Consider the following 23,771-nt stretch of genomic DNA (forward strand, 5'->3'; position numbering starts at 1 on the left):
GGAAAGGGAACAAGGGGCCACAGGCCCTTTCCTTGCTAGTCCAGGGCTGTTGGGACTCTGTCCAGGCCTGCCCACCTGGGGGTTAGTGACTTGGGTGGGAGGCCCTGCTGCTCAGGCCTGGGATTCTGGGTCAGTGAAGTGTGACAGCCGGCTGCTGAACATCACCCCAGCACATGTGCCTGTGTACCAACTTTTCAGACACTCCTGGAGCACTGGCTCCCCATCTACTGGAGTACATGAGACAGCCACACACCAGCAGTCCACGGGCCAGACAACATACCGGAGGCAGGGAAAAGGCAGGGACCTGGAGGAGATGGCCTGGAGATCTGTTTAGATGAAGGACACAGGAGAAATAATGATGATAATGACTACCGCATGCTTTCGGCGGGCTGTCTCACTGACCCTGCTCAACAATCTGAACAGGTTAAGAGGTGTCGTCCCCACTGATCTGATGAATAAACTGAGGCCAGGAGAGGGTGAGGAGTTTGCCCTCCAGGCCAGAGCTGGAGTTCAAATTCTGATCTGCCCACCTCCAATGCTCTACCAGTTTGCTTCAAGAAAAAAGGTATCAGCTCTATCAGACCCAGAAACAATTCTGGAAAATCTGGGTAACAGGAGATGAAGAGCCAGGTGTAGAGGATATGACGTCTGGCTCTTTCACTTACCTTTGGCAAGTACTTAATTTTGCTGAGTCTCAATTCCCAACCTCCCCCAAAACTGTGTTCTGATAGATATCATAAAATATTAACAACTATTGAATCTGGGTGATGGACAATAGATGCTCATTGCACTCTGAACTCTGTACCTTTAGAAATATTTATAATACACTGGGAAAAAAGCAAAATGTCCCCGGGTCAAAACTGATATATGACCCCATCAGAAAAAGTCTCTGACATCAAAATAGCTGACTAAAACTAGCTCCATCAAACAGCTGCACCAAGCCTCTCACGGCGTTGTGAGAATAGAAATTGGTTCAACCTTTTTGGAGGGTAACCTACAACATCCATCAAACTTTTAAACTAGCCATATATTTTTAAAAAACATTTTTTTTCACATAGGAAAGTTGCTTGAATGGAACGAAGAACCCCCATATGCCTTTTACCCTGATTCACCAATTTTTAGCATTTTGCCAAATTTTTTCATTCTCTGTCTACACATAGTAAAATGGGATATAATAAATTTCATATACAGTGTTGTGTTATATGTGCCTTTATTATAATATATATACACACATTGATTATTTTGTTTATCCTCTTCCGTGAACCCTCTGAGAGTAGGCTGCATACATCAAGAGGGAAGGGTATTCTCTTACTTGACCACAATATAGTTATCAAATTTGGAACATTTAACATTGTTATAATACTTCCATCTAATGAGACCCTCTACCCTAATTTTGGGAGCCCATTGTCAGTTGTTAGTTGTCCAAATACTATCCTTTGGAACAACTCTTTTTTCAGTACAGGATCTAGTTAAGGATCATGTGTTATATTTACTTGATGTGTCTCCTTAGTTTTGTTTTGTTTTGTTTTTAAATCTGGAATGGTTCCTTTTAAAAAAAATGCTCAAAAAACGGTTAAATTGTTTAAAGAGGCTGCTTCCGTCAGGGCGCCTGGGTGGCTTACTGGGTTAAGCATCTGCCTTCGGCTCAGGTGATGACCTCAGGGTCCTAAGATCTAGCCCCATATCAGGCTCCCAGGCCAGTTAGGAGTCTGCTTCTCCCTCTCCCTCTGCTCCTCGCACACCTGCTCATGTGCACTCAGCACCCTCCCTCTCAAATAAATAAGATCTTTTTTTTTTTTTTTTCTTAAAAAGAGGCTCCTTCCCTGACTCAGAAATCAAAAGCCTAGGACTCTTGATCAAGGTGGATCTGAATTTGGTCACTATGAGGCGAGGCCTGGAGATACTGCATTTCCAAGGAGCTCTCAGGTGAAGCCCACGGACCACATAGAGCATGAGACCAAAGTAAATAGCTAGTGAAAAGCTGGTCCAGAGCATTGCAAGAAACATCTTGCTTTCCTCTAGGTGAACCATGTGGGCAATGTCAACTGGGCGAAGCAGTGATGTTGGGCCCTCCCTCACAGGAACAGTTCCTGCCCTTTGTAGAGCCACGATGTCCTAGACAGAGGGGCATGCATCACAGAAACAGACCTGTCTGCTAGTTCACCACCCCAGATGATGTCAGCTTGGACTGGGCCAGTCTGGATGGAAGGAAGACCTATGCCTTCCCTCCTTTACCACAGCAAACTCTCTTTTTCCTTCAAAATTTACCCCCACCTTCAGGAAGCCACCCTGGCTAACCCAGCCTACTCCAAACTCTCCGTCCTCTCACTTTCCACAGCACTGACCAACCAGCTGTACCCCTGAGCACTCACCTGCTATTCCAGGCACCTGCCTCTCCTTTCCAGGCACTTGCTTCCCTTTCTCATTGCCACACCTCTGCTTCTGCTACTTCTCCCATGATGTACTCCCCACCACTCTCCATCTCCATATATCTGAGGCACAGCTTACCCCTAGGATTCCCCTAGAAACAGGCCTTACAATGGCAGCTCTTCATCTGACCTTGGGTCTCTGTACCCAGCACTGGTCACCCCAGTCATGTCTCCACAATCAGATCTTCAGGCTCTCATCTGCTATGGTCTCTTTTGTTTGACATGAGTCCCTGGCTTTATGCTGTGGGGGCACCTGCATCAGCCTCTCCCTGAGTGACCTACGCAGTATAACAGAGACCCTGTCCATCCACTCATCCATTCATCCATCCCTTCACATTTACCAAGTGCCTGGCCCTGGGCTGGATTCTGGGGGACCCTGTGCTGCCCACAGCCAGAAAGGACATAGCACCAACCACAGCTTTGCTCATGGGCACAAGAGGTACTTGTGAGAAGTGACGTGGGACCCGGCTCAGCATACCAATCCTTGATGACACCACAGCAGGTCTCTCTGCATCCTTGTCATCTGTCACCTCCCCCACGATTACTGTGATCACTGATCATCATGCAAATCACAGTAGGCATGGCTGAAGCACGTACATCATCCCCAGTGTTAGAAAGCCTGTGGAATCCCGAGTCTGTCATCTAAAGTTCAGAAATGAGCCAAAGGCATCTTCTGCAGCTTGAACATAGCACCAATCAGAAGGGCTGTGAAACCCCTTCGGAGTTGGAGTGGCAGGAACAAGGTGATGAGCAGCCTGGGGTGCCCAGCCCTGAGCATCTGGCCTGAGCCTGCATGTGATTCCCTGTGTAGGATGAGAATACCCTTCATGGGAAAATCACACCTTTCTTCATAAAAATAAAACCCTAAACCAAAAGATACCTCTAATAAGAACACCCCAGGGAAGCAGAATCCTTGGGGACATCTACCTGATTTCTGCTGCCACCAATGGGGAGACAGTTCCTCCTGCAATACCAAGCAGGGATCAGGGCACAAGTCCTTCCTTCATATCCAGGAGTATAGTGGAGACGAGGTTAGTATTTGGGGATGACACACGGGAAATAAATACCAGGAACACAATCCTGGTTCACCCAAAGCTGGGTTTCCTATGGAGGCTCACATAGTCACATAGTGACAGCTCACTTTCCAGGGTCCTGGCCCCTATCTGGGGATGTACTTCATCCCTGATAACTAATAACCATCCCTGTGGGGAAGATCTTGGTCCATCTCTACCTCCACTCCAGGAATAAGACCCAGCAGGTAACAAACCATGGTCTTCTTAGCACAACACAGCAACCCAGACACGCAGAAGTAGGGGTGGCATTCCTCTGTAGCCTCCAAACAACCATCCAAGTTGAAAATGGACCCAGAACAGACAACCCAACAATAAAAATGGACAAAGGATCTGAACATGCATTTCATCAAAGAATATATATGAAGGACTAAGAAGCATGTGAAAAGCACATCACTAGTCACTACAGAAATGTACGGGGAAACCACAATGAGATGCCATTATATGGCTAAGAGAATGGTTAAAACTTAAAAGACTGGCAATATCAGCTGTCAGTAAGGATGTGGAGCAACCAGGACTCTCATACGTTTCTGGTAGGAATGCAAGGTGGTGCAGCCACTCTGGAAAACAAATTGGCAATCTCGTAAAGTCAAACATACATTTACCATATTCTCCAGCAATTCCGCTCTTAGGTACTTAACCAAGAGAAATGCAAACCTATTTTTCATTTTGTGTCCATATGAAGACATGTACTCACAGTAGCTTTATTCAAAAAAGCCAAAAACTAGAAACTAGGAAAAAACGCCCATCAACTGTTGGACGGATAAACCAACCATGATTTATCTATGCAATGGGGATGGTACTCAGCAATAAAAAGGAAGGAACCAGTGATACACAAAACAACATGATGAATCTCAAATGCATTATGCTGAGTGAAAGAAGGCAAACATATGCTACGATTCCATTTATATGAACTTCTAGAAAAGGCAAAACTAGAGAGCCAGAAATCAGCTCAGTTGTTGAGAGAGAATAAGAGGACAGGGAGGGGAATGACAGTGAAGGGACATGAGGGTAATGAAAATATTCTGTATCGTGTTTGTACGATGGCTACACAACCATATTCGTTTGTCAAGTCTCAAGGGACTATACAGTTAAAATTGGTGACTGTTACTGAATGTAAGTTATATCAAGAAAATTTATTTATTTAAAGAAAATGGACCCAGGTGGGGATTAAGGAGTGCACTTATGGTGATGAGCACTGGTGTTGTATGGAAGTGCTGAATCACTAAACTGTACACCTGAAGCTAATATTACTAACTGGAATTTAAATCAAATTTTTTTTTAAAAATTAAAATCACAATAAAAAAAAATAGACCACAGACTCAAAAAACTATTTTCAAATCTGGTAAGCTCAGGGCTGCCATTCAGAAAGTACACGCTGATAAAGCCACGCTTGTTAAAGTATGAAATACTTCCACCCCTACTGGTAAATCACCACTGCCTGAGGCTTCTGGTGACCTTGTGCCCCAGGACCCAACAACTAAAGGTTAATCCCAGCCAGCAGGGGACCTCCTGGATCAGCCAAGGTGGACACCTCTTCCAACAGGTCGGTGCCACACTGGGTAAAAGTTCGATGGAGAAACAGATGGTGCAAAGCAGTGGTCTAACTCAGCTGAGAGCTGGCTACTTGGCTGCCAGGCTTATTTCGTTTCAGTCATGGATTGATTCCGAATGGAGGTGAAAACTGATTCTTGGGGGACACAGGGGAACAAAAACACTTAAATATTACAATGGTTTGGGGTCCATCAAAAAGCCTCAGTACATGAACAGACATACAGTGCATCTGTACATACTACATTTCATAGGGCGTGGAGTGCTCAAGAAGAAAAAGTCTCTAAAGACTCCTTAGAGTTAAAAAAAATAAATTAAAAAAAAAAAGACTCCTTAGAGTTGCAACGAGAAGGCTGAGAAACACGGGTCTCGATGCAGATCTCCATGGGAGAAAGTGACACTGCAGGGCAGCGCCTAGGCCCAGGTGTGGAATTCCCACCTGCTAAGATGACCTCTGTGGTGGGCCCTCGTCTTCGGCATAGTTGGGTGGCAAACTTAGGTGGGTGGGTGTGTAGGAGGCCGTGGCCACAGGAGCTCCCGTGATCCTTCTCTATAGGACACCTACCTCTTCATGGGAAAGCCAGGCACTCCCGGGCCTCCTATGAAAGAAACCAGCGCAGCACAGCGAACGCCCCCCAGAACCCCCAGAGCCATCACCCAGCTAGGCCCAGGCCATCAAGCCGGCTGCAACCAAGACTCCACATGGCAGTCCACAGGGATGCGAGTAGAGATCCAAGCACCTCCACCTCTTCCCTCCCTGACATCTGAGCTTTCTGGAACCTGCGATGGCAGCAGTGCGCACGGCACGTTCAGGGTTTTCTGCTGTGCTAAATAATGAAGACAACTTCCAGAGAAGAAAATCAGCGCCGTAGCTGAGTGCCCCGCTTTTGTCAGGCTCAGCCGAGCCAGAGCCTCCTCGGGAATGGCTTGCTTTGTGCGCTTATACATGATGACAATACTATAATTGTTCTTTCAGTCTCTTCCCGATATTTAATAACAACGTGAAGTGGGAGTCGCAAAGGTCAGCCCTACCGTAGAATGAGCTCTGTTCTCATTGTCCTTTTCTGAATAGTGTCTTCCATTTGCCAGGCTGTTCCATGCCGCTGAGCCCTGGTGGCGGAGGCCTGGTGCGCTACAGAAACAGCACCACCTCCTCGGGGTGGAATACTCTAATTTGCTAAATGGTCCAGTGTCACTGTCTGTCTATATCATCTGCGTAAATGCACACACAGACGCACACACAGACACACGCTCTCCGCCCGTGCCGCCCTCGGCCACCAGCCCAACCAGAGAAAGAACATCAACTGCCAGGACTAGAGAAAACGCACACACTTGGCATATTCACGTGGGCAATCACTCTCTAGTCAAGTGAATAGTGACAGTTCCTAGGACCGCAGATGAAGAGAGTCGCCTAAGTATGCTAAATAGAACTTTCTTGACATTTAACCCGAGAGCTCACCAATAGGTAGCAAACCGGGGTCGCTCCTGGCAGGACACAGCCTGTGACGGTGGCCCAGGAAGCAGCGATGCCCTGCGCTCTGGCCCTCGCACCTTCCTCACACCTGGATCTGTCAGAGGGACCTCATTCCCCGCCTGCCTGAAGGAGACGGGACTCTCCTCTGATGCTGAGATCTGGAGTCTCTCTGGAGACAGGTATTAGAGGACGGTTTTCAGGGGCTAACAGGCCACTGGGGGCATCTCTGTGCAAGGGTCGCCTGGAAGCGTGCATGCTCTGATAAGGTGAGGAGGAAGTGCATTGTAATGCAGAACCTGTGCAGTTGTGAGTAACCGGGTTTCGTGTTTGTTTGCTGTTTGTTTTGTGTTTCGAGTCTGGGCAGGGCAGGCTGGGTTTGGGAACTCAGGCACCGTAAAAGAGGGCAATGTAGCCCAGGCGGTCTGTGTCAGAGAGCAGCTTTGTACCTAATCCCGAGGGTACGATAGTTGCTAAGGAACCATTGAGATGCAAATGAATTGGCAAATACTTAGCAGCGAGATATCAGAAAAGGGTGGGGTGGGGACGCTTTGAACAAGTTAGTCAGGTGAGTGAAAGGAAAATTACTTTCTTCTGATTGGAAAAAGAAAACCATGGGTTTTCATGCAGAGCAGCAGCATTGTGCTACTGTGTTAAAAAAAAAATTGAAACTGTTCTTTTTCTGCTTGGCTGGGAGTAGAGGAAAGTTGGAGCCAAGAGCAGGGAATTTGGAAGGGCAAATGGAGTCCTCCTCTGATATATTCTAAGCAGATTCCTCAAGAGAGGAAGAGACCTCTAAAGTATGAAGGAAGAAGTCTGCGAAGGACTCTGAAGACCCGCCTTCTTTATACAAGTCTCAGAGCCTTGACAAATACCGCACAGAGCACAGCAGATAAATATTCTACTGATGGGGACGACTGGGTGGCTCAGCGGTTGAGCATCTGCTTTTGGCTCAGGTCATGATCCCAGGGTTCTGGGATCGAGTTCTGTATCCGGCTCTCCCGATGCCTATGTCTCCCTCTGCCTATGTCTCTGCCTTTCTTTGTGTGTGTGTGTGTGTGTGTGTGTGTGTGTCTCATGAATGAATGAATGAATGAATGAATGAATGAAAACAAACAAACTACTGATATAAAATGGAAATTCCAGGTGAGACTAAGCCAGGATTGAAAACGCCAAGACATGAAGGGAAAGGAGCCATCCCATGTTCCCAGGAGTTTGCATTTCTTTCATTCTTGCTCTCCACTGGGTCCAATTTAAATGCAGTGATTAGGTTAAGATGTTCTGCTATCTATGCTGCAACCCTGAGAGCGACAGTGAGAGGTAGGGCCCCTCATACAGTGTTTTTTCATCTTGCCCCAAATAGGAGACCTCCTCCTTCAAAGTCTGGCTGAGATACCCTTGTCATGAAATCACTACTTGTAGCCAAACACCCCTGCTGTTTGTCTGTTCATGACTTCAAGTTTGGTCATGATGCTCAGGAATGTAGGGAACATTCTCATCCAGAAAGAAGCTGTTTGCCCAGCCACCTTGGGTTGTTACTTCTCCCCATGACCTTCAGTTTCTGCAGCTTTTCCCAGGTCTACCAGGAGCACCACAGACACAGCAGGCCCCATCTGCCCCTCCCCTACCCACGGCCCACATCCTTTCCTTTACTGCTCTTCATCATGTTCCATGATCCAGTTATGCAGAAAGGTTGAACACCCACTCCTGCATCTTATAACAACACCCTGACTTTTTGTGGGGAGCCAGTCCTCATTTCAGGCCAGGTGCTTCAGATGGGTCTGGGCTAACCCTCTCCCCCCAGCCCCAGAGGTAGTTGCACCCCAAGCCTCGCCAAGAGGGGCTTAGCACCCAAGGAAGGCCAAGGAGACAAAAGTTCCAGGGCTTTTGCTAGAGCTCCTGGGAGTGAGCATTTATCTTTCTGTGGAAGTTTCCAAAGAATGTGAGTTTGAGCTGCCAGTGGCCACATGACCATCTTGCAGAAGGCCTGCCTGAGGATGAAGTCAACAAAAATGATTCTGTTCATTGTCCCCTCAGATCCATTCTCTACCTTTCTTTGCTCTCTTCTGAGCCTCAGGAGACTGACCTTTCTGAAGCAGGCTTCCATGCCTCCTGCCTCCTTGCTGAGTTCGTCCAATGGGAAGTGCTGGCAGGAAGAGAGAAAGTGCAAGTGAAGGAGTTCAGGGAATACAGTGCCCCTTCTCTGGTCCCACATGGTTTGGGCAGCAGCTGCATTCCTCTACCTATATCTACAGCTCCTGGTCAGGGAGCCCTCTCCCATGCTCCAGCTCTTGCCAGGTCTCCATAGCACCCTCCCTCCCCTTGCCCTGCAGGCTGTGGGGAGTCATGGCTTCCATGACTGTTGCCAGCCCCTGGCTGCATCCCCATCTGCAGTGATTCCCTTAACCCCATTCAGAACTCCACAAAGAGTCTCTTCACTAAACTCTCCTAAATCAACCTTTCGAGAGTGCCGTCTGTTCTCTGCCAAGACCCTGGCTGACACAGGCACAGAGATAAGGAATGGGAAAAGGGAGATTGAGTCCTGACACTGCACTAGTGGCCCCACATATAATCATAACCAGTTATTACCATGCTGTCTGGTAATAACAAGTGCCAGTCTTCACCCCTGCCCTTTGCTTTCCTCCCACTTGAGTTGAACATCTGTCCCTACAACCAAAGATATGGCTAATAGAATAGGCAAAGCCTTTGATGGAGATTTCCACCTCCAGGAGACAAGGAGTAAGAATAATCCAGGCTTGCTTTCCCCTTCCTACCCACTCGCATCTCTATCTGACAAATTTCTACCCATCCTCCAAGGACCTCCACCCTGGATCTCTCTATGGTCTGTCTCCCACATACACACATGCATGCACACGCCCATCATGCACATACACACACTCCTTCCCCAATCCTTCCCGCTGGAAGTATGACCCTCTCATCTGGTCTCTTCTAGCAGCTGGCGTGTAACTGGTATACCACATTTATCAGACTCCATATGTCTTCTTCCAGCCTGTGGTCTGTCTCCCCCACCAGTCTGTCAATAGGTGGCTCCTTGAAGGAATGGCTTCTTTACCTTCATGTTTTCAGTTTCAAGTACAATGTTTTTCATGCAGATGTTCAATAACTGTGTTCTGCATGAGTAGTCATGAAACTGATGGCTTCTAAGCAAAGCTGTCAGTTTTGTTTCTTTGCTCCCACTCCTCATTTCCTTCTTGTAGAATCTGGGATCTCCGGTCTGGGAGTGGCTCAGCCCTCACGTGGAGACCTGGGATGGGACTGATCATCCCTCAAGGCAGCCCACTGCATCTTGGTTCAGCTTGGCTGGAAAGAATTTCATAAGTCAAAAATCTATCTTGCATCCAGAGTAAAGCTAACCTGTTTGGCAGACCAGCCTTCACGTATTCACAGAGAGAGGCCTTCCATTCCCCATCTTCTCCCTCATTTCAAGTTGTCCAAGCCTGTACAAGCCTGTCATTTTCTATCACATCACCTTGTTTATCCCTTCACAGCACTTTCCTAAAATTATATTCTATGTTATCTGTTGTCTTAATGACTGCCCCCCCCCACCCCAAGAGCTAAGACATATCCTGTTTTACTCATACAGCCTAGCACATAGTAGGAGGCTAAGAAATACATGTTAGATGTTGAATGAATGACATACCACATCTCCCCCGCTCCCCAGCTTTCCAGTAAATCCCCTCTGGTCTTCTCTAAACCATCCATTTTTCTTCTTCTATTTCTGCTAGGATGTTTTGCTTATCAATTGTTGTATAACAGACCAACCCACAACTTGATAGTTTTAAACAGTAACAACATCTATTTTGTTCTCAGATCTGTGATTTGGACAGGACTCAGTGAGGAAAGCCTGTCTTTTCCCACTGGGAGTCAACAGAGATGGTTAGAAGGCTGGGGGCTAAAACCATCTGGAACCCCTTCACTCCAATGTCTGGCATTTGATGCTAGCAGAGGGCTGGGATCTGAGCCGGGGCTGTAGCACTGGAACATCTACACATGGCCTCTCCATGTCACCTGGGCTTCCTCACAATATGGTGGCTGGGTCTCCAGCATGCCAGGAGAGAGAGCCAGGCAGAGGCTGGAATCCTCTCTGATGTCACTTCCAACGTCCTGCAGGATCACTTCTGCCATATTCTATTCATGAGAGTGAGTAAGGCCAACCCAGATTGAAGGGGAGAGGAGCTGGGACTTAATATTTGATAAGAAGGGCATCAAAAATTTTGCAGAGATGTTTTATTAAACTACTATACAGGACATGATCCCAGGTTTTCACACAACACACACTTATCGATGCTACCTACGTGCCACTTGCTGGGGATATCATGACAATTAAGATAGAGCCCCACCCTTCAGAGGCTCACAGCGCTATGGGGTATCCAGTGAAAGCAACACACAACTACAAACCAGAGGGAGGCACAGGCAGCTGTGGTAGTGACCAGGAGGCCACCTAATCCAGCCTGGGGCTGGAAGGAAGGCTTCCATGAGGAGGTGACCATGAATTCTAAAGAATAGCCAAGAAAAGATCAGTGAGAAATGCAACAAAGGCAGAGTAGGCAGGTGCTGACCCAGAGGCACACAGCAGCAGAAGCTCAGTTTGGCCTCTGCACAGATGGAAAAAAAGAAAATGGGATGACGCCCAGATGTATGTACTTGTGTAGTGTGTGTGTGCCTGTGCAGAGTAGGGGGAAATGACGCAGCAGGTGATGCTGCTGGCCAGGAGGAGAAGAGGAAAGGAAAGCCTGGATTGTGAAGGGTCTTGCACTGGTCAGGAAGATGCTGGAAGAGATTCCCATACATGGTGGCCAGGATAAACCAAAATACCAATCTGTGGTCTGACACCCAAGTTTGGTCCGACCAGTGCCCAACACAAGCCCCTGAGCATCTGCCAAAACTCAAAGCATTTTCTGATGATATTGAGGCCCTCTTTCTTGCCCCAAAAATTATAGTTTGTGCTCCTCCACCCAGGCCCTTTGGATGCATTGCCAAAGGGGCAGAAAGCATACCTGGATGGGTCCCTTCCCTAGTGAGGCTCCTCCTCTCCCTCTCCCCTCCTCCAGGCTCACCACTCAGTTCCAGCCTCAGCATCAATGAGAAAGCCAAGGGCAAAGGTCCTACCTTGATGTGTTAGAAAAACAGCAAGAGGAAAACAACAGCATAATTAACTGCAGGCCCGGCTGCCTCTCACAGATAAGGCATTCTCTCTGCTGCCAGCGTCGATGGAGCTGCGTGCAATCAACCCAGTCCTCCTGCTCAGCCCTTTCCACAGTCACAGTCCCACGGGGGACCAGTCACTGCCCAGTGAGACTAAGACACTGAGGGGTTGCTCTCCTCCCCATCCTCCCACACACCCTTCTGTGCTCAAAGCTGATGCCAAATCCCAGTGTCCTCCTCTGATGTCACCGTGTCTGCACCTGGCCAGGTGGGGGGGGGGGGAGGGAGGGAGCAGCCAAAACTCAAGAAGCAACAATGCCCGAGGCAGGACAGGACCCACAAGACAGAAGCCAGGGAGGTCCCCAAAGGTGAGCACCCATAGCTCTCCTTTCCCCTGGAGGATGAGCCTGTGAAGGGAGTTCCAGGAGACCCACGGGGACTCTGCTCCCCAAACTCCCTCCAACTCCCACCCCTAAAAGCCAGGCACAGGTGCTAAATTGCAACCTCCTAAGCAAAACAGCTCATCAGAAACAAGTGCCAGATGGACATACAGAAAAAAAACAAAAACAAAAACCTATCATGACCACAGTCTGCCTGCTGGGGAGCACACAGGAGAGGCAAAGAGCATGCAGGAAAAGGCAAACCGGAAGGAAAACAGGTTTCTTCCAGCTGGGGGCACAAGTAGGGCAATTCCAGAAAGCAAAGGAAGAGCCTGGCCACAGGAACCTGAATGTGGAGACCCATGGCACTGTCTGGAACCTTTGATAGCACCTGGCAGGACAGTGAACAACTGATGCTTAATAGATGCTCCTTGAATTAATTCCTGAATAAGCGACGTTAATGGAAAAGGTGCTGAATGGGGAGGCAGAGGCCTGGGGAGTCATCCTACTTGTCAGAACGTCAGTTTGAATCTTAGCTCTTGAAGCAGTAACAACCCTTCAGTGCCTTGGCTTCCTCCCCTGTAAAGTGGGAGAATGAGTGCTTGGATATTAAGGGTATGGGATCAAGACACACACAGGGACCAGCAGGTGGTAAAGGCTCAACGGTGGATGGGAGCTTAGTTCAGTCCCGGTTCTAGTGCCACGAGACTATAGGATTTCTGGGAAGCTTCTTCCCTTCAAGTCCAACCCCTTGTCTCAGCTCCCTAGAGCTTCTGAGACCCCTCAGAGGCCAGTGCTAGGCTACAGCCCAGGGCCCCAGCTCCACTCGCTTGTCCCCTCCCCTCCTTGCCACCTGCCTCTGCCCATTTCTCTGCTCATTATCACCTCCACTGGGGGATGGAGAAGCAGAGCAAGGAGGTTAAATTCAAATCAGTCATTTTGTCACTTGCTGTCAGGAAGTGGGAGGGGAGAGAGGAGAGACTCAGGGCCTCAGGTGCAATCCACAGGCAGAAATGAGTCCTGGTAATTCTCAAGAAATTTCCTGTGCGTGTCCACGTTGGCCCAGTTCTGCTACAGAGAACTCCAGGGGAACCTTCCATGAGGGGACAGCGCAGCGTCCTTAAGCAGCCGCTAATGGCGTGTCTGGGCTGCCAGGGTTTCACCTGCCCTGGAGGGACACCTCCACAGGTGATGCAGGGGGAAACAGGTCCTTCTCCCGCTCACCATTTTTCCCCCTTTAGCAGATGGCTCATCCTGAAGCCCTAGTCACCGGCAGGGTCTTCCAGCACGGTGAAGGGCTCCCAGGTCTTCAGCTCTGGGCATTCTCTCAGAAGCTGAGGAACACCCCATCCGGCTGGCGAGCGAGTGAGCAGGTGAGCGAGATGCCTTTTCTAGGCTGTGGAAATGAAGCCTTCTCCTTGATTGCGTTAGAGGCAAACTGACAAGCCAGTTGCACTGGCAGGTGACACTACGTGGGACCAGCGGGGACGCAGCCCCAGTGCGGCCTGCACCACCTACACAGGCCTGGGCCTGCTGCCGGCCAGTGGGAGGTCCTAGAACAGGGCCTGCCTCGTGGAAGGCACGAGGCTGAGGCCCTCACTCATCTCTGCTGCCCAAAACCCAGGTCCTGAGCTGCCCCTGCAGAAACCGCACCAACCTCTGAGGAGCCCCATGCCACCCACAAGTAGCCAGGGGGGTCGCCATACCCCACTGCGCCCCAGTTTTATAATTGTCAACCCCCCTACTTCCAGCACTGCTTCTACCCCAGGGTCTGCCCCCACCCTAAGCCCCCATTACCCTCTCCACCATAGTGACCCCCCCTCCAGGCTGAGTCAACAACGGGGAGACTGAGGCACAAGGAGAGAGGGAGCAAAGCGTGCATCTGGCTGCTCTCTGAGGCTTCGGTCAGGTGGAAAGCAGTTTTCCATTAGCAGAGAACCAGCCCCCCCATCCTCCAGGCCTCCCTAGAAAGCGTATTCCCGTTTCCCTAACCCCCAGATGAGCGATCAACACAGGCCAGCGAGGCAGCTCAGACATCAGAGGTCAGGGGTCTTCGATGGCCCTGAGCTGGCCGGTCGATGCCCCCTCGCCAAGCACCGTCAGACACTCTGACCAAGAGCCCCAACTGTTGCTGAAATTGAGGTGGAATCCACGGAAGGAGCTGAGGCATTTCTCATGTACTATTTTGCTTTTAACTATGAAATCTCTCCCAGGGTGTTACTTTATTACTCTAGTAATTTCCTCAGAAGGGCAGGCATCCAATGCTCTGTTTCCCCACCACCTTTGAAGACATGGAAATCTGATAGAAATATTCAGGTTGCTTAAGTGGCTAGTGCAGAAGAGGGAGACATAAAGGGAGCTCTTCCAGGGAACGCAGACTCCCGAAGTCCAGGGGAAGGGATGTGCTCTAGGCGGTCAGGTGGAGACAGGCAAGGGTCTCATGTGCCCCCTCCACTACCCCCGGAATGCACGGGGTGCCCAGGCCCATCTCCTTTGGGGACACTTGTCTGTAATCATTTCTTCCTTAGGAGAGCTGGCCGGGCCAGGGAGGGGAAGAAAGATACTCCGGTTTTTCTACTAGATTCCTCATCAGAAGCCATGCTGCAGTGCTGGTCTCTAACTGTGTGTGCGTGTGTGCGTGTGTGTGTGTGTGTGTGTGTGTGTGGTGGGAGTAGGGATAGGAGGTGAGAAAGGGGCAGGAAGGGGCTACGTGGAGACTGGTGTTCGAGCTGAAGTACTGAGATTATCTGAGCACTTCACTCACCTCTTCTCCCAGGACCATGGGAACATGGAGTGCCCAGGAATCAACGAAGCACCCAAGGCCAGTGGCTGAATTAGCACCAGAATTCTTTCTGCCCGTGGACTTGGGCTGATACGAGCCTTTTTTCATGCAAAACACACTAAGAGTGGTGTAGTCAGGTGGATGGTTATGAACGCGGACTCCAGAACCTGACCACCTGGGTTCAGATGCACTGCCATTTAACTAGCTATGACCTTAGCAAATGACTTATCTACTCTGTACCTCAGTCTTCTCACCTGAAAAATGGGAGTAGGGTTGGTAACAGCACCTACTTGATACAGTTGTTGTGCAGATTAAGTGAATTAATTTATGTAAAGCACCTAGAACAACACCTAGTGTAAAGTATTGGCTATTATCGGCAATTCCCAAATACACCGGTGCCAGGCTGCCTGCACCTGAATCACTGGAGCCCTCTGTTAAAATGCAGATGTCCAGGCCATTCTGACTCAGCAAGTGCAAAAGGGAGCAAGACTACCCATGATTTCTGAATGTAGCTTAGCTGAGAACCTCTCCCCGGGCAATGTCTCCAGGAAGCGTCTAGAGAGACCAGAAGCAGATTCTCAGGGTCCATCCAGACCTGCTGAACTTTTGGAGTGAGCTCCCAGGAGTCTATTACAAATTGCCTAGGTGCCGTGAGGCTTTCTGAAGCCTGAGAACCACTGCCCAAGATTATACTCCCCTCTTTTGGTTTTTAAAATTGTTTCCAGGGGGATCCCTGGGTGGCTCAGCGGTTTAGCGCCTCCCTTCTGCCCAGGGTGTGATCCTGGGCTCCCAGGATCGAGTCCCACTTCGGGCTCCCTGCATGGAGCCTGCTTTTCCCTCTGCCTGTGTCTTTGCCTCTCTCTCTCTTTCTCTCATGAATAAATAAATAAAATCTTTTTTAAAAATTTGTTTCCATCCTTTGCTCACACTGGCACATGCTCTGCTTCCAAATCTGAGTGTCATTAAGAACTCTTAGAGACTAGCTATACATGCCCAGTTGACTGTTTTGTTTCAATAATCAAAAAGTATCTTTGACTTTAAGAGCACCTTAATTTTTAAGATAGTACAGATATACCCTGTAACATATATAACTCGTCCAACTTGAAAGGTGAGTCATGACCCCGCAGTACAGAGAAAGACACTTGGCCAGGGGGACTAGGTGATTTCCCCAAGCCACAGAGTAGGAAGATGAAAAATCTACAGGGAGTACCCTGGCTTCACAATCCAGCCATTTGTCTCCACCTCATGTGGACTCAGCCCCATCCTCATGGCCAGACCCCATTCCTGACCCTACACCTTTCTCCACCACCCCAAATTCATGAAATTCAATCAACCAACCAGAGAATACATAGTGTATGGTAAGTGGGCTGGGGGTGGGTCCAGACACTCGTTCTGGAGGAAGGGGTCAAGGTGCTGTCATGCACTCCCTGGCACCACCCTGTTTCTTTGGTCCAATCTATTTTATCCAAGACTACTTCTAGATGCGTGAAACTGTAAAGGATGCCATATCATGCCTCTGCCTCAAGGGCTTTTCCCAAAGCACATCTTGGTTGTTAGGATCCGTACTTGTGAGGCGCCAGGGTAGGGGCTCTGGGATCTCAGTCTGGGTCTGCACAGGTCACCAAATGGCAAGAGGGGCTGGGGCAGGATACTATGTGGCCCAGCAGGACTTCCTCATGCTCCTCGGCACCACGGGTGGCGACTCTGCTCTGTCGACCCAGAAAACTTCAAGCTGGGGCTGGACCCAACCTGTGTAGCTGTTTACACTGCCAAGAATTTTCTCAAGCAATTACCCAGAGCGGCATTGCCTACCTTACCAGCATTCCATTCGCTGGCTTGAGGGGGTCCCTCCACAAACACTGAGTAATAGGCACCTTTCCACCATGCACAGAAAATAAAATCATCTAATAGAATTTCCTCAAATTTACTTTTCTCTGCTAGACATTTTTTTTTTAATCTTTGGCGCCTGCTACTGCTCGTACGCTCATGCACACTGATGGATGCCCAAAACAGATGCACACACAGCAAAGAAATATTAACATAAAATGCAGAAACAGCCAATCAGTGTGGAGCCCAGTGGCCTGTTGTAGACACATGGGCGGAGCGTGGGGGGTTTTCACGGAGAACTTGTAATGGAGATTTAAGTGTGTACCCTGTAACCCAGGGCCCTTGCGTTTGAAGGTGTGGTATGCCAGAAAGGGGCACGGTAACTCAGGTATGTATCCGTGCCTCAGCAGCCCCTCCTGTCAAACCCTGAGAAATCTACTACCAAATCAAACACATGTGCGGGTTCCAGGACGGCAAGGCCAGGACTTTACTTGAGGCCACACCTATGAGGTCTCGTGGGCGTGCTCTGGTCAGCCAGTATCCAGACACTGAGGCCACCTGCAGGTACATAGTCATTTGTGGATGCCAGGGGTGGAGCCGGGAGGATGCTACAAGCTTTCAGTGATTCTGGGTGGCTGCTGCCCAGAGAGGCCAACAGGCTTTGTCCACTCTGAGGGCGGGGTGTCTGCTGCCAGCCCAACGTGTCCTACTGCTGCACAAACACCCTGAAAGAAGCCCAGGCCTCCAGACCCTGTTTTGAAGAGCACAGGCCAAAGGGCAGCTCAGAGAATGCAGATGGTTGCCTTCCCTCGAAGAGTCCAGCGGCCGGTTCCCAACAAGCTCCAGACCCAGTGTAAAAAGACATGGGCTTGAAGAGGGAGGTGTTTGTCTGGAGACTAAAAGGCCTGCTTCTGTGTCCAGAAGGCCAGAGGATATCGACATCCCTGCCTCCCAGCCTGCCCTGTTCTCCTCTGAAAATAGACTTTAAAAGTCCAGGAGAGCCCTTCCCTGCAATGGCATCTCTCTCTCTCCCCACAAAGCAGAGCCTCTGGCTAGGAATGGAGAAGAGGAGGGAAGAGGAGGGAAGAGGAGGGAAGAGGAGGGAAGGGGTGCTCTCTTGCAGTGAGGGTTTCCCACACCCTACCTCAACCAGCCCCTTCTTTCCTTCTGCCCAGGCAGAGGGTCTGGTAGGAGCCTGCCTGTCTGGCCAAGTGTCCCCAACTGGCCCATGGCCGCCAGTGTCCCTTTGTTCCTGCCCCAGCCTGGACTGAGGAACTGCCTGGTCTTGGAGCTGCTTGCCCTTGGCCTTAAGACCCCAGTGCAATTACCCCAAAGCGCTCCCCCGACCCCGCCCCGGGAAAGAAGACAGGGGACCAAGTCAGCAGCGATGCCCCTAGCCCCCGGCAGAGTTGGCGAGGGATCTGCTGTCTGTGCAGGCAGCTCATTGATCCACTTTTCTGATAATTATGCCTCACTCATCACAAACCGAACGACGCTGGCCCCGGCCCAGCCAGGCAGGCGGGAAGGCGGCTGGGCTCCGTGTGTGAAGAGGAGAAAATGAACCCGCCTGCGTTCGCTGGAGGAGAGATGGGAGTGAATGGTGTGTACTCTCCCTGCGCGCTGAGCAGGGACGCGGGGCTGCTTTAATATTCTGCTGAATGTGGCGTTTCTTTTAACCCTTGCTGGAGAGGTGTCCAGCCCAGGGACTCAGGCTCCTCTTGCCAGGCTACGGGCAAAGTTTCCAGGGCTGTGCTGAGAGAAGGCACGCAACTCCCACAGTGTGAGCCCCTCCGGGTGACCCAGTGGCAGGGCCCAGGGACCCGGCTGGGCGCCCGCACCGGGCACCCTCTCCCGGGCAGCGCCAGCCCAGCAGGCAGGGAGAGCTCACCCAGAAGCGGTCTAGGAAGGAAACTGCGGGCATCCAGACGCCGGGTGTGCTCCCACGCACCTGCTCTCCAAACAATTTTGCTCGCGTGCATGTGTCCTCCTCCATCGGTGCAGACCCAGTGCCGAGACCGGGCTCCCAAAGTGGGCACCCGTCTGCTCCCCGAGGCCCAGCCCCTGACCCCCGCGGGCGCGGAAAGCGAGGTGGGGGGGGGGGGGACGCGCAGCCCCGGCGCTACGGAGCCCAGCGGGCGGGGCGCGTGGCTCCCGCTCGCCCACCCGGAGGCCCCGAGCGGCGTGGAAGCGGCGTGGAAGCGGCGGCGCCCGGCTCGCCCCGTGCCCAGCGCTGCCAGCCTCGGCGCCGCAGGTCCAGCGCGAGCATCTCCGCCGCGGGCTGTCCGGCGCCCGCGCTCCCCACCTCCGAGCCCTCCGCTCAGGCCGGCGGCCGGGAAGGGCAGCGGGGGGCGCACCGAACACCCCCTTCGGGGAAGCCGGGGGGCTTTCCTCGCAGCCACCGTCGCGCCCCGCGCCGCCCCGGACGCAGGCGGGACCCGGCGGGGAGGGCCCGGGCCGCGGGGTCTGGACGGAGGCGCCTCCCGGGGCCAGCGGGAGCAGCCGCGGGGTCGGAGCGGCGCGGCCCGACGAGCGCGCAGGGAGAACCGGGCGCGGCGGCGGGGGTCGTCCTGGTGGAGAGGCCGCCCGCCCCCGACAGGCGCTCCGCCCGCAGCATCTCCGCGGGGCCCCGGCCGGGCGGCGCTCCGGGGGCGGGGGGGCTGCAGGGGGCGGGGGCGGGGGCGGCGGGGGCAGCGCGGCAGGGATTTCCCACGGGGATTCGCGGGGGCTCCCCGCTGCGCCAGGCGCGGGGCCGGGGGCGCGCTGGCCCGAAGCTCGGCCGAAGCTGAAGCCGCGGGGCGCGGGGGGGGGGGAGGTCCCTGCCCGTCGCCCCCGGGGCCGGCGAGTCTCCCCTCTGGGCAGGAGGCGCCGCTGGGAGAGCTTCGGCCGCACCGACCGGCCACCCACCGCGCCCCCATTCCCAGGCTCCGGACGGCTGGGGGTGCCCGCGTCGCCCGCCCCGAGCCTCCCGGGGGAGCTGCGGCTCCACGGCTGCGGGACCACCCGACGGCCCCGAGGGCCCGGCCAAGGAACTCCGCGCCCCTCCCGGGGGCCCGCGCTCGGCGCCAGCCCGGAGCCCCGGAGCCCGCCGCGCCCGAGCGGAGCACAAGAATCGGCGGCGCACGGCCCCCTAAGCGCGTCCGCGGCCGGGACGGGAAGGGAAGGGAAGGGAGCCGACGGCGTCCGCACTCCGGAGCCCGCCCGCCTGCACCGCCTGCACCGCCTGCACCGCCTGCACCGCCTGCACCGCCTGCACCGCCCGCCCGCCCGCTCCGCAATGCAGCGGGCCCCGTGCTCCCCGGGCCGGGCTGCGGACCCCGCGCTGCCCCGAGCGCCGGGGCGCGGGACCAGGGGCGGGCGAGCCGGCCGCAGGGCGCCGCGAGCCAGGGCCAGCCGGGGGCGCGCCGGGGGTGCCGCCCAGCCCGGCCCTTCCCCGCGCCCGGGGCGCCCCCCCAGCCGTGCCCTCGGGTCGGAGCGGCCGGAGCGGCCCCGGGGAGCCCGCCGCCCGCCGCCGCCTCGCTCGGCGGAGGCCACGTTACCTTCCATCGCGGCCGCTGCGGATGCCAGGAGGAGCAGCAGCAGGCAATCCGGGGCCATCGCCGGCCGGCGGCCCCCAGGCCGAGCCCGAGCCCGAGCCCGAGCCGAGGCGGCCGCGCGGGGAGGGCGCCGCTGCACTCCCCGCCGGTGGCTTCTCCGTATCCTTTCGCGCTCTCGCTGGGACCGGACTCCCCGGAGCGCGGCGTGGGCGTGGGCGGGAGTGTGCGCGCGTGGGGCGGTGCGGGCGCGCGTGGGTGTGGGTGTGCATGTGTGTGTGTGTGTTTATGGGAGAGGTGGGTGTGTGCGTGCGCGTGTCTGTGAGGGAGGGCGAGGGAGTGTGAGCCGGAGAGCGCGCGAGTGCGTGTGCGTCCTGGTGTCACATTGCGAGCTACAGCGGAGCCTGCGGGAGGACGGTGCCGGCCAGACTGACGGGGGAGGGCGCGGGATCCCCCACCATCGGCTCTCTCTCCACCCCTAACACCTCCTGTCCAATCAAGGAATCAAACCTGCAAAATTCCCCCGGCCAATCAGGCGCGAGCACCTCCTTACGCTGGCATTGTTAGTTTAAGAAAAACTTTTGCTTGCGAGGCTGTGCGGGAGGGCTTGGAAGGCGCTAGGAGGGGGCCGGGCTCCCCCTCGTGGTGCTCTCGGAGAAGCGCACCGTGCGCCCCGCGCCCCGCGCCCGACCGAGGCGGCCCAGCCCGGGGAACCGGTGCCGGTCCTTACCCTTCCTTTTAGCCCACCGGAACGGGGTGAGCTTTAAACAGTATATATTTTTTTTCTTATTTCATCTTACCAACACCTACCCTGACCACCCATTACAGTGCAACCCGAAGGCACACCCTATCCCTCCTGTTCATAGCACTTCACCTTCTGACCCAGTATGGCTTTTACTAATCAATTATGTGTTTGGTGGTCTTCCTCCCTCCTATTAGAATGGAGAAGGTCTCCATTCTCGGGATTCGTGTCTGTTTTGTTCACTACAGAATGCCCAATGCCTAGAGCAGTGCCAGCCCCATAGAAGGCGATGAGGTATATCTGTTGACTGAGTGAGCGAGTGAGTGAGTGAGTGAGTGAATGAATGAGGTTCAGAGAATGATTGGACGACTGCTCCAGTGTGTGCAGGGCACTGGATAGGCTTCATGTCCAACTCCCTGCTGCTCTAGTCCTCCATAAGTTTCTGGCGGGCTTTAGTTTTCACTTCTGAGTGCATTCTACGAGCGCGCATGCAGAAGGCTTGACCCCAGAAGTCAGGTCAGGTGGGACACTAAGGTGGCCACACAGCCTGCTATAAAAAACACAGATGGAAGGAGGGGCTGCAGAGGGCTTTGCAAGGTGAGGCACAGAGAAAGGCCCTCTGATCGTGGGTGAGGCCTTGAGCATGGGTTGGAAGGACCTGAATAGGCAGCAACAAGAGGAGGGGGCCTTGGAGGTAGGAGTGAGTCCCCCAGGCCCGGCTCCCTTCCTGTCTCTGGACATAGTGTTCTAAATGAAGGACCTGCTTTGAGGCTGTAATGTTGTGCTGGAGAAGTATCCCCACCCCATCACCCCCACCCCAGAGCTGATGATGGCCCGGCCCTATGGGGTCAGGGAGGACCTGTTAGATGGCCCCCCTAAAAGCAGCAAAGGCGGCTGCCTCTTCCCCAGCAAGCCCTTCCCAGAGTTGTCAATGAGTTAACAATGGCCAGATGTGGTGACCCCTCCAGCGCTCTCTGCTCTCCTTCCCAAGCTTTGCTAAATCCGTTTCCCACCTGTGTGCAGAGTCTCTCCCTTGCTGTGCACCCCCTCAGTCACAGCCAGATTTGTGTCCCTGTCCTGACACCGCTTTGTCTCCCCCCCACTCTCATCTGCACTGCTTCCCTCTCCCCTCTCCCACCATCCCACCCTGACTCTGCCCCTGAAAGGGAGATCCATTCCCGCATCAGCCACCTCAACGCCATGCCAGCTGCCCTCTGCCCTGCCACATACCTTGAATATGTCCCAACATCTCTGGAATAGTCACCATGGGAATGACCCACCCCCAGTTACCCATCACTGGCCCAGATCCTCAGCACCCTCCACATCAGTGACTGCATCAGGGACCAGCAGGCAAGTCTCCCACAGCCCTCCCTTTCTGTGGTCCCCGTGTTCCTCCTGTCTTACTGCTTCTTGCTGACCCTCTTCAACTCTCAAAAGGAGCCCCTTCACCACCTCTGTCCCTGGAACCTCTGCTCTCTAGTTCAATGGACAATTCCTTGGCAGCTTCACCTGCTCTTCTACCGCCTGCCCTCCCTTCACTTGTGGACAGATGGATGAGTCTCAGACTCTTTTCTCTCCTTCACTATGTCACAGACTTTTGACAGGCATGTCTGGCAGAGCTTGTCCTGCCACCTTCTTCCTCCCAGTGCCCTTGTCCCAAACCCATGAGCCTGTCCCAGTTCTGACCATATTCTTTCAGCTGGACAACTGGAGAGTCTCAGCCACCCAGCTTCTTTTCCTTCCCCCTCTAATCTTTCTGCACTCTGCTGCCAAACTAATCTTTCTCAAGCCAAACCTGATCTTATCTCTCCCCAGCACAGAAAACTAGTGGCTCCTCACTGTCTGCTAAAGAAAGACCAACCACTCTGGCAAGGCATCCAGACTTCTCTGCAGGCTCCCTGAAACCTGCCTTCTGGGCCTGGACTGCTGAGCCAGCCTGATCCCCATACCCACACCCACACCCAGGCTCCCCTTCCCCTGCACCTGGCTAGCCACACACTCACCCACTTACTCAGCAAATATTTATTGAGTACTTGTGATGAGCCAGGCAGGCCCTGTGCCTCACTGTGGGGACTCCACATAGTCCCTGCTCGTAGGAAGGATACAGAGCAGTGGGGGAAGGATGACAAAGCAGCAGCAGCATGTAAAGCAAGGACAGTAAAGCAAGGCAACAGTTAAAGGGTGATGGTGCAGTTAGACATGGTTGGGGGGGGGTGGCTTCTGGTTATGCATCCTTCTGCATACAAGCACCGTGCTGGACATTTACGTACAAAACTGAGATGAAGTGAGTAGAGTTTCCCACCCTGCTTCTTGCCAAACCCCGCCTCTCCCTGGATGTCTTGATATCCCTCAGCTGGTCACCCCGCCCACTGTCTCATGCTCCATCTCTTTGGACAGTACTGAGTGGCTCTTTCAGACCTGGCTGAAGACAGAACTGACCATTGTCCAACTTCAAAACATCACTCCTGGAAGGACCCCAGCAGACCATAAGTACAGTGATCCCAAGGAGCACTCTGCCAGGGTCTTTCAGGCTATACCAGCCAAATTACCCAAGAATCTCTGATGAAATGTCTTCTAATTTTCCAGGCTTCACCCCTGGGTATTTGAAGTCAGTAGGGATGCCCACAAATATGATTTCATAGCCCCCGCCCCAATTGATTCTGCCGCACCAGTGAGACTTGGGAGTCACTGTTCTTGCCCAGGTGTTTAATACCATGCTCTCAGGTCATCTCAGGGGTTGGCCAAGTGGGGAAATACCTAAGTGAACAGGGCATGGGGCCTCAGACCCACCTCTATTCTAGCAACCTTTTGTTTTAGGGGCAT

At 53.1% G+C, this 23,771-nt stretch overlaps 1 protein-coding gene across 3 annotated transcripts in view; it reads right to left on the reverse strand.

Moving 5' to 3' along the window:
- The window catches only part of EPHB1 (EPH receptor B1), a 473,975-nt gene that overhangs the window by 411,987 nt on the left and 38,217 nt on the right, over positions 1 to 23,771 (reverse strand). The window contains exon 2 of one of the 3 annotated variants that reach the window (XM_072792650.1): positions 8,608 to 8,667. The exons of 1 other annotated variant lie outside the window; for it this stretch is intronic. Coding sequence is in view for 1 of the 2 variants with exons in the window: in XM_072792649.1 (XP_072648750.1) it covers positions 20,213 to 20,270 (58 nt within the window). In the remaining variant the exon portion in view is untranslated. Of the gene's footprint in view, positions 1 to 8,607; positions 8,668 to 20,212; positions 20,628 to 23,771 lie in introns of those variants that run through there. One more of the 3 variants, XM_072792649.1, reaches the window with a different exon arrangement.

The sequence above is a fragment of the Canis lupus genome, chromosome 22 (assembly GCF_048164855.1).
Source record: "Canis lupus baileyi chromosome 22, mCanLup2.hap1, whole genome shotgun sequence".
Classification (NCBI taxonomy): Eukaryota; Metazoa; Chordata; class Mammalia; order Carnivora; family Canidae; genus Canis; species Canis lupus.